Raw genomic sequence first — 17,430 nt, 5'->3', positions numbered from 1 at the left:
TCTTCATATACACAGTCATCAACCCACAAGAGAATATGCTTAATATTCTTCTGTTTGTGCTCTTCTTTGCTCCATATCTGTAATATAACCCAACCGATCGAGCTTTCTCTGGTCTTATTTCAAGTTCAAAAGCTCTCAATCAATACCATGGGGAATTGTCTAATTACTTCCCTTTCTGCTGCTAGGGACCCCATTGAAACAATATTCAAGCTTCCCTCTCCACTACCATCTTGGCCACAAGGTAATTAATTAATTAATTAACCAGTTGTTTCTGTAGGAATGTGCTTACTTTGGTCTCTGTCTAACGTTTTTTGGATGTTCTTGATCATCAAATCCATTGAACTTTTCTGGGTTTTGAATTACAGGGGACGGATTTGCAACTGGAATCATAAGTCTAGGAGGGGTAGAGGTTTGCCAGGTCTCTACTTTCACCAAGGTTTGGGCTGTCCATGAAGGGGGCCCAGGGAACCTTGGAGCCACCTTCTTCGAACCTTCGCCAATACCTGCAGGGTTCTTCATGCTCGGATGCTACAGCCAACCCAATAACGTGCCTCTTTTCGGGTGGGCCTTGGCTGGAAAAGATGACGGAGGGGATCCCTCAACAGAAGCTCTCCAGACACCTTTGGATTACACTCTTGTCTGGAACAGTGAATCCCTGCAAATTAAAAAAGATGGCAATGGCTACATTTGGTTACCCACCCCGCCGGATGGCTACAAAGCTGTTGGTTACGTCGTCACAACCTCGCCGGAGAAGCCACCCCTAGACAAAGTCCGGTGTGTTCGTTCTGACCTCACCGATCAATGCGAACGTGAGACGTGGATATGGGGATCAAATGGGTTGAACGTCTATAGTTTGAGACCCACCATTAGAGGAGCCCAGGCTCCTGGTGTTTGTGAGGGGACGTTTGTAGCAGAAGCGCAGGGTGCGGCTTCTCCTTCATCGTTAGCTTGTTTGAAGAACAACAAATCTGGTTTATCTTCCATGCCTAATCTAAACCAGATTGAGGCATTACTACAAGCTTACTCCCCATGGATTTACTTCCATCCTGATGAATCATACCTCCCCTCCTCTGTGACTTGGTTCTTCAACAATGGAGCTCTACTTTACAAGAAGGGCGACGAATCCAATCCTGTGCCGATCGATCCAACTGGGTCCAATCTTCCCCTAGGCGGTTCAAATGATGGGTCTTACTGGTTGGATCTCCCCATCAATGAGACGGACAAAGGGAAGGTGAAGAAAGGTGAATTACAAAGCTCACAGGCCTACATACACGTAAAACCAATGTTAGGCGCTACGTTCACAGACGTAGGTATCTGGGTATTCTACCCATTCAACGGGCCGGCAAGAGCCAAGATAGAGTTCATAAATGTTTCACTGGGAAAAATCGGCGAACATGTTGGAGACTGGGAGCATTTGACACTGAGAATCAGCAATTTCACCGGGGAGCTCTGGAGGGTTTACTTCTCGCAGCACAGTAAGGGGACATGGATGAACGCCTCAGAGCTCGAGTTCCAAGGTGGGAACAAGTTGGTCGCCTATTCTTCCTTGCATGGCCATGCATTCTATCCGAAACCAGGACTGGTTCTGCAGGGAAGCAACGGGGTGGGAATAAGGAACGACACCGCCAAGAGTAAGGCTCTGATGGACACAGGAGCGAAGCCTGTGATTGTCTCGGCCGAGCACTTGGGCACAGTCGTCGAACCTCCATGGCTGAACTATGCCAGAGAATGGGGTCCAAAGATTAGTTATGATACCGCGGCGGAGATAAAGAAAGTGGAGAAGCTGCTTCCCGGAAAGCTTAAGACTGCATTTAAGAATCTTGTGAAAAGCCTTCCGAGTGAAGTGTTGGGAGAAGAAGGGCCTACCGGCCCCAAGATGAAGAACAATTGGAGCGGGGACGAAGCCTGAAACTTTGGTTTTCGTCATTTCATGGTTTGTTAATTTTGGTGGGTGACGTAGTTGTAATATTATTGTATTGTTTCATTTAATGCAACAAAATGGGTTTAAGTCAACTAATTTTAGGGTCATTTATACAATACCCTCTAAAATACTACAAAATGTTTAAGAAGATGGGTTCATGATTATTTATTTCAAAATTACCAAATAAATGATTGCTTATGTCTTATTTATTTTTATTTTTTGATTCAATTTATTCAAATAAACATTATTAAAGTTAAAATTGTTATTTTCCACTGTCGTTATCATGATTAAATAATTTGATTACAAATTATAAGAGGTGTTTTAATAAAATACAAAATATATAGTAGGTTTTAATAAATTTATGAAACTATAGAGATGATTTAGTAAATTACCCTTCTTTTAATTCTCTTATGGTTTAGTTTGGAAAAAGTACAAATACAAATATGGAGTGTGCAAAACCTTGTATTTAGTATTAATTTTTATGTACATATTTGTATTTATACTTCTTCCAAACTTAGCTTTAGGATCAAATATAAACTCTTAGGCTCTGTTTATTTGCTGTGTTAATCCAAGCCTAGTTAGGTCAGGCCCAGATATCCAATCCAATACGAAACCTTTTCAACCCAAGTCGTCCAAACCATGCAGAAGTTTGGGTTGGGATATCCGGGTATAGATGAGACAGTTTTAGTTGCGCCCATCGGAGGTGAACTCCCTCCTGGAGCTTGGGGGTGGTCGACTAACATATTGAGGTAAACGACAAATGATTGTCTCACTTTTACTTGTTACTTTGTTTAAAAATGGAAGACAACTACAAGTTTTGGATAAGTTATACACACTTTTTTTTTTCCTTCTAGTCCTTTCCTTAGTTTGAATGGATAAGGCTGTGTTTGTTTTGAAGGAAAAAAATAGAGAAAAGTAGGGAAATTTTTATAAATCTTGTATAGGTTTTTTTTTTTTTTACTTTTTCTTTCCTTTTTATTCAAACCAAACATAGCCTTAAGGTGCAATTTTGATAGGTTTAGAGTGAATTTTTGTCAAAATTTTAATGGATTCCTATAGCAGAGAATGTTAAATTCTAAATAATAATAACAATAATAACAACAACGACGATAATGATGGGAGAAACAAAAATAATTACAGATTTAGTGAGAGGGAGGGGGGAGAGGAGAGAGAAGTGGCGTTGTTTGAAGATATTTCCTCTGATTTTTTTTTATCCCATTGAAATTTTTATGCTTTTTAGGTCAATGCATATTTTAATATTCTAAAGTTTAGGCAAAATTGTTTTTTTAACATCACATTATCCTTTTTTGTTAGCATCTCAACTCAAACTAAGAGAAGGGGTCAATTTGTATAATTTATATGAAATGTGGAGGAAGGTTTGTTTTTTTGAGAGGGGACTTAGTTCTCAGGACAATTACTATTTTACATCCTTTTTCCTTCCAGATATGGCTGTCATCTGGTTGGAATTTAAGAGGTCGTTTGGTAATGGTTAAAGTGAACGAACTTAATGAATTATTGCTCTGTATTTTCATTGATAAAATAATTAATAAAGTATTCAAGAGTATAATAATCAGCATGACTTTTTTGCACCAAAAAAAAAAAAAACACTCCATGAGTTTCATCCCTATATAGGGGGTGTTCTGTATTCAACAAGAACAAGGATTAGCTGAACTGATGGATGTGGGATAGATGATAATGTTTCACGCTAGTAATAAAATATATAGGACCTACACCTTTTATAGTGGGGCCCATGAGGATCATTAGTTCCACAGCCTGCTAAACAGTCATCGCCTTCAACTAATCTGAATTTGTTGAACATGGTTAGTTTTGTGTTCAAAATCAAAGATAATTGCCATGTCAGCAAAAAAAAAAAAAAACAATACAATTTTGTTATGTAGCAGTTGTTTTTGTTTTTGAAAACAATCCCCTTATATTGGCATGTGTTTCTCATTATGACACTGGAAGTTAGAGGCTAAGGTTTCTCACTTGTCACCAAGGTTTAAAATTTCGACACGGTACACCTAATATAGAGCATATCTTATCATATATTTGAAAAACATATACAGGATATGCATGGAAATCAGGCGTCTCGTCTTTTTCATGCATATCAGACCCATATCGGGGTGTATCGACGAAAAAGAAAAAATAAAAACTAAAAAAAAAAATAATAAAGGGGGAAGCAAGCTTCTTTTCCCTAAAATAAACTTTATTTCACCCTCAAATGACTCTAAAACTCTAAACCTCATTCCTAGAGTACTAGATTTACAAAATTTTGCAAGAAAAAAGTGTGAATCGTTAATTTTTTTGAAGGTTTTTCAAAATTTGAAAAAATATGGCAAAAATAGGTAAGTTTTTTTTTTTTAAATTTTTTATAATATCTTGTGATTTATTTTTTTCTTGAATGTTTAAATTTATGTTGATCTAAATTTCTTACATTCAAAATCATAATTTTTTTTGTGTTATCAGTAGATTTATGAAAATTTCACTAAGATATTTGGGGAAATATAAATTAACAAAAAAATTAAAAATGTAATTTTTCTCTACTTATAAAGATTAAATATGTTTTAGATCTATGGATTTATCTATCATATCCACAGAGCAATTGAAATTTCTTCTTTAATATTTTTTTTTGATTTTTTATATTTTATAATTAAAAAATAGACAATAATTAATTATATTTTACCATTTGATCACAATAATTGAATATATTATAATTATATGGATGATCTATCATATCCACAAACCAATTGAAATTTCTTCTTTAATCATTACTTTTTATTTTTATATTTTTAGAATTAAAAAAAATAAATAATTATATTTTATCATTTGGTCACAATGATTGAATATATTATAATTCTATGGATCATCTATCATATCCACAAAGCAATTGAAATTTCTTCTTTAATAACTATTTTTTTAATATATTATATAATGTTTATTTATTTTTTATAATTTTTGGAAATAAATAATAAATAAAAATTATTTAAATAATAAATAGTTGTAAATTATATTTTCACTTAAAAAGTTGTGTCAATGCATGATTTATGGTTGGATGGGAGAGTTGGATTTTTCCGTTCCATAAAACATTAAAACTTAAGAATTATAATTTATAAATTATAGTTAAGTATGAGATTTTTAATGAAATTATAAGTAACTACAATATATTTCTTCATAAACCATTAAAACATATTAATTTAATGTATATACACCTCATTGAGGTCTTTTATTTAGTGTAATTGATGCATTTTTTATGATTTATTAAAGTATTTATAGTGTTTCCAAGCATATCTTAGTTTTTCTCCGATACACATGTGTATCCAAGGTGTATCTTGATACGTCTCTTAAAATTGCCTTTCCGATATACTTGGCGTTTCTGATACTTTGAACCTTACTTGTCACTGTTCATTCATAGGCTCATAGGCTAATAGTTATGAAAAAAAATTAAGAAGCTCGTTATTACATTAAAGACAAAGAATTCAGATGTTATCAAACACCCCAAATTTTATATTTGAGAGTTCAAATCAGCTACCAATCAGATGCTCCCAACATGTCCCAACTGGCCACTGTAATCGCACATTGGGAACATCTTCCCATGAATGACAAGGGAGACGTTCGCAATGGCTTGTTGGGATAGTGTTGGTAGCGTTTGGTTGGTAGGAGATCCCTACCCAAAAATTGCATTGTGCTGGTGAGGACCAGCATCACTCGGCCATGATTCTAGGACCGATTCTAGTAAAAACCTAGAAATTTGTCAAAAACCATTGACCAAGTAAAAAACTGTCCAACCCAGTGATTGGGTCACAGATTGCACACCAAATATGTAAGCAAACTTTTGAGGGCCATAACTTTGCACTCTGATGTTCGATCGAGGTGATTTTTTTTAGGTAACTTTTCGAGATCTATGCATAACATGCCTAGGAGCCTTACCCCACTAATTTCATGAAACCCCCCCTTTTTGACCTTACATTGCAATCTTTAATATTTTTTATAAATAAATAAAAAAATTGAATTAAAAACATAAATTAAATATAAAATAATACATATATTGTATGTAGAACATGGTTACACATTATTTATTGATAAAATAAGTGTTTACACGGATACACACCAATGCATGGACAAGGTATAAATACATCCTGGGAAGGATCTTATCCGTTTCTTTACATTTAGTCTTGACCCAATTAAGGATATTTTTCCTAGCCTAAAAGATAAAAAGTTAAACAGAGAAGGGATTATAGTGATATAGGGCAGTAGTTTATCTTTCTGCTGGCGGCCAAATTGGCTGTAGTAGTGGTAGTCCTTCCATCAGTGGACAATGGCACTAACCCACTTTGCCGACACAAAAGCCTCAGTCTAGCCAAATATTGATGGATTGTCTGTCTAAAATCTAAATTGCCCTATAGTTACAATAATAGGAGTCATCTGGTAAGGAACTAAGGATGTCAAGATGCCTATCAAACACCTGGCAGAGTAAGTGGCTACTCCAATATGTCTGCCACATTACTTTCTTCTAACTTGCTTGATCATTTAAACGAGTATTCAAGTTGTTGAGCTAGGGCTCTCAATTGATAGGATTGTTCCAATAATCATTAGTTAAACATCAACCATGATATGGGTTGATAGGAATTTCCTGATCTTTATCTGAGGTACCCCAATAGAGTCATTGAGATCAGACAAGAACACAGTTATCCTGTATTTTTCTTGTTTTTTTCCCATCAATTCATTCTGGTCTTAATTGATTATTTCATGTATCTGACCTAGATCTTAAATTTACTTGAATTTTTTTTTTTTCATTAGGCGACATGGTTCTTATCTATTCTAGTGGAATCTGACCCCATGATAGCTGTGATGGAGACTATTCTTCAGTCAGAAAATAATGAAAGAGTTGCCCATGGGCCATGGGCCATGGCCCCATGCAGGTGGGGATGCTAATGGGTGTGTTGGACTTGGTTTGGGGCCAACCTAAGCTCAAATTTAACTTTGGAGGGGCCAATCCAGTTTCTTAGTAAAATTCACGACTGATCCCTTTTTAACAAAAAAAAAAAAAAAAAAAACGCTGAAGAGTATAGCTGATTTGCCCCCTCAAAAAGAGTATAGCTGAGGTTAGGGGTGTCAATTGGACTGAATTTGGTCCAATCCGATCCAGTCTAATGTGAGTCCATTATAAATGGATCAGGTCCAATTCAATATTTGGACTGTCCAATTTGTTCAAATTCATTTCGATTTAGATTGGTTTCAACCCAAATCTGGTCCATTGACACATATATTCTTATCTTATATCAATGAACCAGATATTGACTTAATCCAACCCAATCTAATATAAACTTGTTACAGACAGATCATGTCCAATTCAATTTAATTAATATTTTGGATTGGATTGGTCCAATCCAATATGTCTTGTTGATCCGTCTAATTTATCTAAATTGATTTTGGAGTGGAAGGGGTCTAATCCAAAACCGGTCCATTGATACCCTTAGCTGAGGTTGTAGTTCACTGAGCGTAGAGGAGCCAGTGGACTCACACCGAGCAAGAATAGCTTAAGCCAGGCCCTGCCTGGCCCAAAGTCCCATGAGCTAGGGCTGTAATCGGATTGGATTCAACAACATCCGAATCCAACCGGATTATTGAAAATTTACATCCGATTAGAAAATTGATTGGACCTGGATTGAATTTAAATTTAATTTGATTTTACTTTAATTTTTCAAAACATAAAAAATAAAAAGTGAATTATTTTCAACTTTTATATACAATAAATTAATATAAATATAACATAATGGATTTATTATATATAAATATAATTATATAAATTTTATATATTTAAATCAATAATAAAATCTGAGTTTCATCCGATTACATAAATATATCATCCAAATATAAAATAATTGTGTTGAATATGAGATGGGGTCTCGGATTTTTTGGTATCAATGACAACCGAGGCCAGACAGGCTGCATGCTGCTACACATTGTCTCCATTCAGGCAGATTTTTGTGCTGTTTTCAAATACAAGTGTGAAATGAAACCGACAGTTTTATTTGATAGGGTTGCAACTTCGAGGTCACTGGACTATTATTGGGCGGCCATAGCCATGCCCTCATTCCAAGACAAGTACAGAGCTAATATATCTATATCCATTGATATTCTCAGTGGACTAGTACTAGTAGGGCTCCTGCTGGGGAAATTTTCTGTACTAATATTCCTCTCCGCGTCCTGGTGGGGCTGGGAGCCCCGTGAATGATTGCATCCACCACTTAGTGAGGCATCCATGGCGTCGGTACATACTGCCAATTGGGTGCTTAATACAATATAAATTAAGCTCTCTCCCCTTTCTCTGCTCGCAACTTACTCAGATCAGACGTAGCTCTGTGTTGATTTTCTTCTGGTTGTATATCAATTTCCAAGCCAATTAGCCAAGCCCTTCAATGGGGTTTCCTTTTCTACCCATCATTGCTTTCCTTGTGGTGAGAATTCCGGTTGATTTTCTTCTTTGAAATCATCAGTTTGCATTGTCCATTGTTTCTTTACCCTTCTCTACTGAATTATACATATGTGAGATGTGTAGTTTACTATTACCAAGTTTGTTATTGAATAGTAATTTTCTCTTCCAAATTTATGCGTGCAGCATGCTACAGTTGCAGTAAGCCATGCAGACCTGCTACCTTCAGAGGTTTACTGGAAATCAGTGTCCAATGCTCCCATGCCGAAATCAATCCGGGATCTTTTACGGCCTGGTTTGCCTCAAGAATTATGAAAATTTACCAATTTGGTTTAGTAGTAGCTTCTTATTTTGAGCTTTGTTGTTGAATTTTCAGATGGAAATTTGAAGCCAACCAGCAGATCTAATGTAAATGCTGTACTACAGCCAGATGACAACGTTGCATATGGGTTCAATGTAAACTATGGAAACTCTCATGGGTTCAACTTAAACTACAGAGATCTTCATGGATCCGGTGTTGGAATGGAGACTGTGTTTCACCCAGATGACAATGTTGCATATGGGTTCAATGTAAACTATGGAAACTCTCATGGATCCAACGTGAACTATGCAAAGTCTCTGGCCTCCAAGGACAAGTTCCATCTTGATCCCAACGTTGCTTATTACTTCTTGGAGGAAAGCTTGCGACAAGGCACAAAGATGAATCTGGATATCACTGGAACCAGAAACAGAGCAACCATCTTACCACGCCAGGTTGCAGACTCCATACCCTTCTCATCAAACAAGTTACCTGAAATTTTACGTCGATTCAGAGTCAAGCAGCACTCGGTAGCAGCAGAGGCGATGGAGGAGACGATCAAGGTATGCGAGGCGCCTGCGCAAGATGGAGAGAACAAGCATTGTGCAACATCCTTAGAATCAATGATCGACTTCAGCACTTCAAAGCTGGGGAAAAGGATTTGGGCCAAGTCTGCAGAGGTTGATAATGGTGAGAAGAAGATCCTGAAACAGCAGTACATGATTGGCTCAGGCCTACAGAAAATGGTCAGCAATCCAGTGGTGTGCCATAGTCTGAACTACCCATACTCTGTGTACTACTGCCATTTGATACAGAGAACGAGGTCATACTTGGTTCCATTGGTTGGTGCCAATGGGGTGAAAGCCAAGGCAATTGCTGTGTGTCACACAGATACGTCTAAATGGAATCCTCAGCACTTGGCCTTCCGATTACTCAAGGTTAAGCCCGGGACTGTGCCTATCTGCCACCTCCTTAGGGAGGATACTATTGCTTGGTTTCCAAGCCAGAAGCTGAAATAGAGCTTTCAACTTTTGTAGTACGTCTAAGCTCGCAGCCTTTAGTTTGGCTATTGCACTACTTTATATATAAAAGAGTGTGCCCGTTCTCCACACCACATTAGCTTATTTCCCTTATCAGACATATCCATTGCTAGGCTTTCCCAAAGTCCACTAAGCTGCTTTGCTTTAAGTAGTTTTCAGATTTTTACATGTAAAATATATTTAAAGATACGAGCATATAAATCTAAACAAAAATATGCCCATTATTTACTATTTAAATCCATTTGTTGAAGTGGATCAGTGATGATTGGAATAGTCTTGGGATTTCTTAGTCTTTGCTAGACATTTCAGCAAGGTTTTTAAAATCGAATCGAACCGGTCAGGGGTCTGGGTTCTTGGGTTGAATGGTCTTATCATTCAAACCGAATAAATGGCCCGTTCTGACAAAAAAAAAAAAATAAAATAAAAACGGCCAAAACCACTCGGATCAGCAATTTACTGACCAAATCAACGGTTTTTAGCAAAATAACAATTCTAGGGTAAAACGGAACCAATCATCTAACCGTTTCCCAGTTTTTCCAATTCAACCATCCGGTCCAGTCCAATTTTCAAAACCATGTATTTCAGTATTATTGTTTACATTTAAAACTCTGTGGACGTGGGTCCAGAACCAGCAAGTAATCCCATTTTGGACTGGTAATATCTTCTTATATATTCCGGATGTGCGGCTGGATGAACTGACCAATGGTTGTTATTGTTAGCAGATCCAAACTTGGCAATGGGTAATTACCTGAGACTAAGGTACCCCAGCCCTAGGCAGTATTATCGAGATATAAGACCCATATTTCTTTTACCAAAAAAGATTTTAATAATGTGTTTTCGAATTTCTGATTTGAAAAACATATTTGCAAAAATATGTATAATGGCGAGATAAAAGGGTAAAGATATAAGTTAATATATATGATGATTTGATTTAGCTTTTACAAACTGCATCAAAATCAAAGCAAATGTTCACTTTATATAATATAGATGATCTCCTATTAGAACTTTGATGGATTTCAAAAACATCAATGGATTTTAAAACAAAATAGGGTTAGTGATGAGGGTGGATTTGGACCTCCAATGACATTGTGACACATGGCATCCCAAAACAGTTGGACGACACTCAAACACCACCTAGGCGATGATTTAGAGTCCCAGATCGTATTTTGTCTTCGCCCCAACCTAGCGACCTGCCTTTACCACCAACCTAGCAACTTCGACCACAACTTAGGCTGGCTAGGAGCACCTCATCTATGGCCGACTTGTAGCACCTTGTCACTGGCCGATGTGACCTCGAGGGCTTGCCGACCTAATTGGGGTCCAAGAGGTGACCTGCGATTTGTGCTTGCCAACAAATTCGGTATGCATATCCCGACACTCCAAAGTTTCTCGAAAGTTGGCCCATGTACCGAGTGTTATGGAGGATGGCCAACGTGTGTGGCGGTTACCTCCGGGGATCTTGGACCGGTTAGGCGACTTCCCAAAAATCTTGGATGCATTGCATGAAGCCCACGCCAAACAAAGCTTATACAAAGGCACCAACCCCAATGACACGAAAAGGTACGCACGATTTGAGCATTCTAGCTCTCCTTGTTCTCTAACTCTCAGCTTGCATATACTATTACTGACTTAAGCATCAGAGCGATCTCGCCAGGTTAGCCACCCCGGGTTCTTTGATACATCCCTTTCTTTGTAGTTCGAGTGACCTACTTGGCGACAGGCGGCTGAGCTGCCCTACAGCTAAGAGCATCTATATTGCGCACCATCAGTTAGTACTGTAATCAAATTGGATTTGGATTTGATTCAGCTCTAAAAATCGGAAATCTGATATGTGGAACTCAAAAAAGAAAGGTTTAAAAAAAATAATTACTTTTTAACCTATACATATATAATGAATTTATATAAATATAAAATATTAAACTCATGAGTTATAACCAAGGTTTTAAAAACCTTGTTTCCGGGTCAGTTGTTCGATCGTCTGGGTCAAACAATTCGAACGGTTTGAACATTTTACCCATTAAATTGGAATATTAGGGTAAGATGCATATTATATAAGAGAAAATAAGGGTTAAAACTTTGAATGAGAGAGATTTGAGAAAATTGTCAGTTGAACTGAAAGAGTTTAGAAGAAGAAGAAGAAGAAGAAGATGAGGAGGAGGAGGAGGACTTGCATATTGCTGGCTTGCAGCGGTGATGGTGACTTACAACGGCAACAATGATGATGACGGCGATGGCAAACTACAATGGCAACAGCGGCTGCTATGGTGGCAGATATGAGATTTCTCAATCTCAAATCTTACTCTCTCTCACCGTTTCGCGCATATCTCTCACCTTCTCACGCACATATCTCTCACTTTACAGCAAACCATTCTCTGGGTTGAACAATTTAACAGTCAAACCGTCTGGGTCAACGAGTCATTGACTAATTCAACGAATTTTGACCAAATGCCAGGTTTGGGGTAAAACGGAACCAGTCACATGAACGGTCTGACCATCTGGGTCAACTACGGTTCGAAAACATTGGTTATAACCCCATCTCCCCATCCGACTATACTTTTAATTAGATTGGAGGCGGCTAAATCCGCATCCAATACGCTTATTGATCGGATACAAGTTCTAACATCTATACAAGTTCAAGATAATTGAAACCAATGACAGTTTCAGACTTTCCGAATCCATTAACAGCAGCCTCTAGAGAGTGTATTCATCAATACGTATGACTTTGTTTTCCAAAAAAAACCCGCCAAATCAACAAAATTTTCATACAGATTGGGGTTGGCAAATTACCACCTTAGATGTTTTTTATGGAAATAGCTTATAATACGGGGGACAGGTACAGGTTAACCATATCTGTGTATCATCAACCGCTATTAAGTCTTGATCATAACCTACTCTGATAAGAGGTGTTTCATGTTTGGTAATGGAGGAGGAATACGTATGGGGCCCCATCCTTAACATTCTTCTAAGGCTCAACAAATTTTAGACTCGTATGAGTGTGACTTCTCACCTATTCAGAGAGTATAAACATTCTTATATCCCATTTAATAATGGAAGTAATGTATCAACATTCTAATAGACCCCCTTCAGTCGAGGTCGACGGAATTGAAAAACTGTAGTTGTAACTGAAGAAGCTACCTGGTGACTTCATTTATTCAATATCTCAGAGCCTCAGAGTATAACCTGTAAAGTTGGGAATCACAAAATATTCCAAAACCTAATCTGTTTTTTCTTTCAGCAACCTCCGAAGGAGAATATTGTTCCTGTTGTAGTTCATTTATTCAATATCTCAAGAATATATATAGATGGAAAAAGTTTTGAAATTCAGACTTAGGACATTGTAGTACCTATTTCTCGTATTTAAACAAAATGCTGAGAGTGGAAATTAATAGATGGTAAAGAATGGTCCAAATTACCAAAGCTTGGAGATTGTTTTTTATCTGATGTTAAGGGGTCAAGTTATATTACACCAAATTTCTGTGGTTGGGAATGTCAAGCTGGATTTTCAAAATCAAATTATTTGAAGTAGCTACTTATTATCAAACTGCAACAAACTTGAGACAGTTTGCTAAGACCCATAGCTTCCTAATTGTCAAATATTCATGGGTTGGCACTGTATAAATTTATCCACCAAGTTAATGGTCTGTTTAGGACCCTCTAATAGTTCCTACTCTGGAATTGCATTCCTAATTGCAGTATGAACCCTTGTTGTAAGATGGATGTATTGCAAACAAAGCAGAAGGCATTCTAAGTGCAACAAGCCTAGCTCAGTATCAATCTGTCCTTCGAAAATTTGGGGAATGACGGCCACAATGAGACATAAACAATTCACCATTAACCTTAATTTTATCTCACCATGGTACCACAGGGGAGGGCCTACCATTTTTTTCTTCTAAAATGATGAAGATTAGGCTAGAAAAACTACTATTCTTTTACATGAACTTTCAACATCTGGATCTGCTGCATGTGATTCCATCAGTTCAGCTGCTTGAAAATGTGATCCATAACCTTTAATTATCATCAATACCTCCCCTTCTCTCGTCTTGCTTGTCTTGTTTGGTTTCTTTAAAATGGTTATGTAGGGTAACACAAATACAGAAAGGGATTTGATCCATTTTTAGTGTATCTCTACAAGATATAGTAGGATATAAATATAAGGAATCAATGACAAAAATTGTTGAATATATCATACAGAAATCAGCCTGATGTAGACAATGGGGTAAATGAATATAATAGAAGAACAGCAAAACAACAAGCCTGAAAAGATCTTTGCAGTATTCTTACCTCAAAAAAAAAAAAATGAATGAGAAGTAGATTATCAAGCAATTGACCAAGAAGTCTTGCAGCTATTCCATTCTCAACATCAACCTGGTAAAGGTTCTGCCTCCGCCTTGGGTCAGCATGTATTGATGCCATCCTTGCAATCCTTTGTCAAATTATAGAATGTCTCTACATGTGTCTTTGCCCTGTACAGGACCTCAGTGTCCACGGCCACTCTCATATACCCATCGAATTCAACAGGGCGTCCGTCATTCAAGAGCTTGGTCTCATTGTACCACTCACTGGTATTTCCCCATAACTCCTTGTAATCATCAAGCAAATGGACTTTGTATTGAGACCTTAACTTATCAAAATAGTTATAGAATGGTTCATTGGTAGCAATATACAGATTTCTCCAAGGCTGAATCATCCCTTTAAGCTTCTCTAAGAGGGCACCTGGAGATGTATCACCATCTAAATGTGGCCAGAGCTCCTTATTCTGTGCCTTTTCTCCTCGAACAACATGAACTGCATCAAAATCCCAGTCCATCCGCCCACTAATCTCAGAAACAATATTCATTAATCTCTTTGACTTCCATATAGCATGCCAGGGTCTCTGCACATACTTTGCAGCCTGCCCTTCACAGACTCTGTACCAGTAATTCTCCGGCTCCGGTGCATCGAATTGCCGCCATATAATTGTGCTCTTATCCCTTTTAAGTTGCATTGGTGTAACCTTGTAGCTTGCAACCTTCCTAATGGGGATCTTCTTCTTATGGGTCTTATCCCATTTCTTCCAATCCTTCAGAAACTCTCCTTCCTCCACAATTGAAGCCGCCTCCTTAAGATGCTCAAAATCAAAGTAGTACCGGAAATCCTTTCCTTCCTCATCCTTGTTACTCGGATTATAGGTTGCGGCCAAGCACATACTCAGATCCATAACAAATGTTCTGTTCAGAAACTGTGCCTCTCCAAGACCACACAAGAAACTCCAGAGGAAGTGATTCATTCCTTTACAGTAATCCCCCCCACGCGAATAGTACAGATACCTCCCCTTCCTGAAGGCAGCCTCCGATCCAACGGTAGGGATAGTGTCATTGATCTCATCATCGCGAATAGCCAAAGAAGCCTTGGGAGCTCCTGTGCTCTTTGTCGAATTCAATTTAGGCCTTGGCAGCCTAGCGTTTATCCCCGAATGCCAGCCATTGGCACCGGTAACTCTGTAGCTACAACTCTCTCCGATACCGATCCTAAACCTCCTGAAATCCCTGTACTTGCGCCAAGACTTCTCCTTCTTGTTCCGAAACTTCCAGGCCACATCACATTCATTCGGTTTCGATCCATTTACTGGCGTCTGATATTCCAAGAACACGATCGATTTGAAGACCTTAAGATTAAACTTCTCTATGGCAATCAGGACACGCGGATCAGAACAATTGACAGTCTTCAGAGATTCGTCGCAGCTTGGAAGAGAACTCAAGTTCACCATTTTCTCTTCAGATTTCTCAATTGAGGCTTCGGTGATCTGAACAACGGCGGATGGTGATACGACAGGGGCAATGCCGACATCCTCGCCGGTTGGGAGGACGGAACCGTCGATTTTGAAAGTAGCGTTCTCAACTTCTGTGAAAACCCTGGTAAGGGCTTTGGACGACTGAAGCCATGGATCGGGAGGTTGATAGGTAATTGCAATTACAGTAAATATAAGGACGGAGAAGACGAAGACGGAGAAGCAGACATTGCTGATGAGTTTGATAAGGTTCTGCCCTATTGGCTCTGTCGGGCTCGTTTCTTTCATTTATTGGGTTTCTGAGAACCCTAATTCCAGAATCTCGAAAGAGATCTTAAGTCGAAGTAGAAGAAAATTAATTCAAGTGAAAGGAGTTCAAGAAAAATCAATGAAACAAAACTAGAACACGAAAAAAAAAGTAGAAATTTCTAAGAATGGTTTTCCTTACCTTCGATCTGTCGATGCAATCGATTATGAAGAGAGAGAGAGAGAGCTCTACTCCGTGGTTCTCTTTATCTTTTTGAAAAGAATAAAAAAGGCAGTAGAGCAGGGGCGAGAGGGTGAGAGTACAGTTGGATTTTTGCTAAATGTTTTGACTTTGAGAGAGAGAGAGAGAGAGAAAGAGGAGGAGAGTGAAGCAATGTTTCTTTCATTGAGCCCATAAATTTTGAAAAAATTACGGATGAAGAAAGTGATACTTCTAGCCCATGAATTTTGAACAAAATTACGAAAGAGTTGAAGACCATGGTTACTTCTAATTAGCCCACTGAATTTTAAACAAAATTACGGAAGCCTTTCCACAACGTCCATGGTCCATCTCCATCCACGTTGTCTGTTGGACAGTGCGGTCAGAAATAGGGGTACAAGTTGGGCGGGCTGGGCCAACCCAAAGAATTAGGCCTAAGGTAGCCCAGCCTGAGCCTGAGAGCAAGTTCCAACTGTTGAAGCTATTCAAGGAATAGGCTTGGACCTGGCCAAAAAATAAAAAAGCCTAAGATTTTGGGCCAGTTTGAGGCCCTAAAATCCAAACCCAGTCCATTTAAAATTGCGAGCTGCGTTAGTTCCAGATCGAATTAGGTCCACTCAAGTTGCACCCCTGATTGCAAATCGAAGCTCATAACTGACTTATTGAGAATTAACCTGCTCAGGTGCAACTCAATAATCATATTTGAATCTTACGCGGAGGACCCACCAACTAGTAGAACCCTTGACACATCCCGATGATCTCCACCGTCCAATATATATCAGTAAAAATTAATTTATGGTTCGAATAACATGGACCCATTTTTATAAAACGGAAATAAAAATATTAAAGTTCGATTATGATATTAAAAAAGACATGATACTGGAAAAACTTGTAATCAATGAATGGGTAATTGTCAATATAATTTTTTTATTTTATTATTAATGAATTAATATCCGTTCAGCAGGTTGTGAACCAATAATAATGCTCCACACCAATTATAAAACACTTTGCCCACAATTGTAAATCGCTTGTATTTTATCACTTATCATTAGTTTCATAGCCCACTACACAACTAACACGTCCAATATGGGCACTCTTGTTGTCGGCTATCTGTGTCGTCTTCCCGTTTTACTTTGTCCTTGTTCTGACTTATTTCTTTGTGTATTATAGAGATGAACGGTGGCATCAAGGAACATCTCATGTAGATGACGAAGTCCACCAAGAGGGGCTCAAGTGAGGGGCCATCGAAGAGGCCCACCCCAAAGAAACCGCCTTGGTCAAAGGCCCCTACCAAGGCCGAGAGGAGGAGAGCGGCCATGCCCAAGAGACCTGCCAAAGCCCCTCAAGCTTTGATGGGGAAGAGACTGGTAGTGAAGGACCACCAAGCCGAGGGCACTGCTGGGGTTCTCGGCAGTTGAGGCCTCATTCTTTTGACTGCCGCGACGACATGCCATTGGCGGCTCATAGAGTCTTTCGCCCAACTGAAGTGTCAGGGAGAGTGGCAC

At 38.3% G+C, this 17,430-nt stretch overlaps 3 protein-coding genes across 3 annotated transcripts; 2 read left to right on the top strand and 1 right to left on the bottom strand.

The window, feature by feature from the left end:
• Positions 1–2,014, top strand: LOC148872903 (hypothetical protein At1g04090-like). The gene is made up of 2 exons (XM_088972439.1): positions 1–241; positions 366–2,014. Exons 1-2 carry the CDS (start codon positions 148–150, stop codon positions 1,907–1,909), a joined length of 1,638 nt encoding a protein of 545 aa, XP_088828565.1. The 5' UTR covers positions 1–147; the 3' UTR covers positions 1,910–2,014.
• A 6,039-nt stretch (positions 2,015–8,053) lies between these two features.
• LOC148872902 (BURP domain-containing protein 6-like) lies at positions 8,054–9,929 on the top strand. The gene is made up of 3 exons (XM_088969233.1): positions 8,054–8,379; positions 8,541–8,649; positions 8,731–9,929. Exons 1-3 carry the CDS (start codon positions 8,341–8,343, stop codon positions 9,669–9,671), a joined length of 1,089 nt encoding a protein of 362 aa, XP_088825359.1. The 5' UTR covers positions 8,054–8,340; the 3' UTR covers positions 9,672–9,929.
• A 3,874-nt stretch (positions 9,930–13,803) lies between these two features.
• LOC148872901 (uncharacterized) lies at positions 13,804–16,127 on the bottom strand. The gene is made up of 2 exons (XM_088969232.1): positions 15,908–16,127; positions 13,804–15,792 (listed from the first exon to the last, which is right to left on the bottom strand). The coding sequence occupies exon 2, from the start codon at positions 15,745–15,747 to the stop codon at positions 14,086–14,088; it is 1,662 nt and encodes a 553-aa protein (XP_088825358.1). The 5' UTR covers positions 15,748–15,792; positions 15,908–16,127; the 3' UTR covers positions 13,804–14,085.
• Positions 16,128–17,430: the final 1,303 nt, after the last annotated feature.

Source organism: Nelumbo lutea, chromosome 2, assembly GCF_056320005.1.
Source record: "Nelumbo lutea isolate HS-2025 chromosome 2, American lotus-T2T, whole genome shotgun sequence".
Lineage (NCBI taxonomy): Eukaryota > Viridiplantae > Streptophyta > Magnoliopsida > Proteales > Nelumbonaceae > Nelumbo > Nelumbo lutea.
Note: the sequence above shows the minus strand (reverse complement) of the source record. Positions and strands in the feature narration are given on the sequence as shown.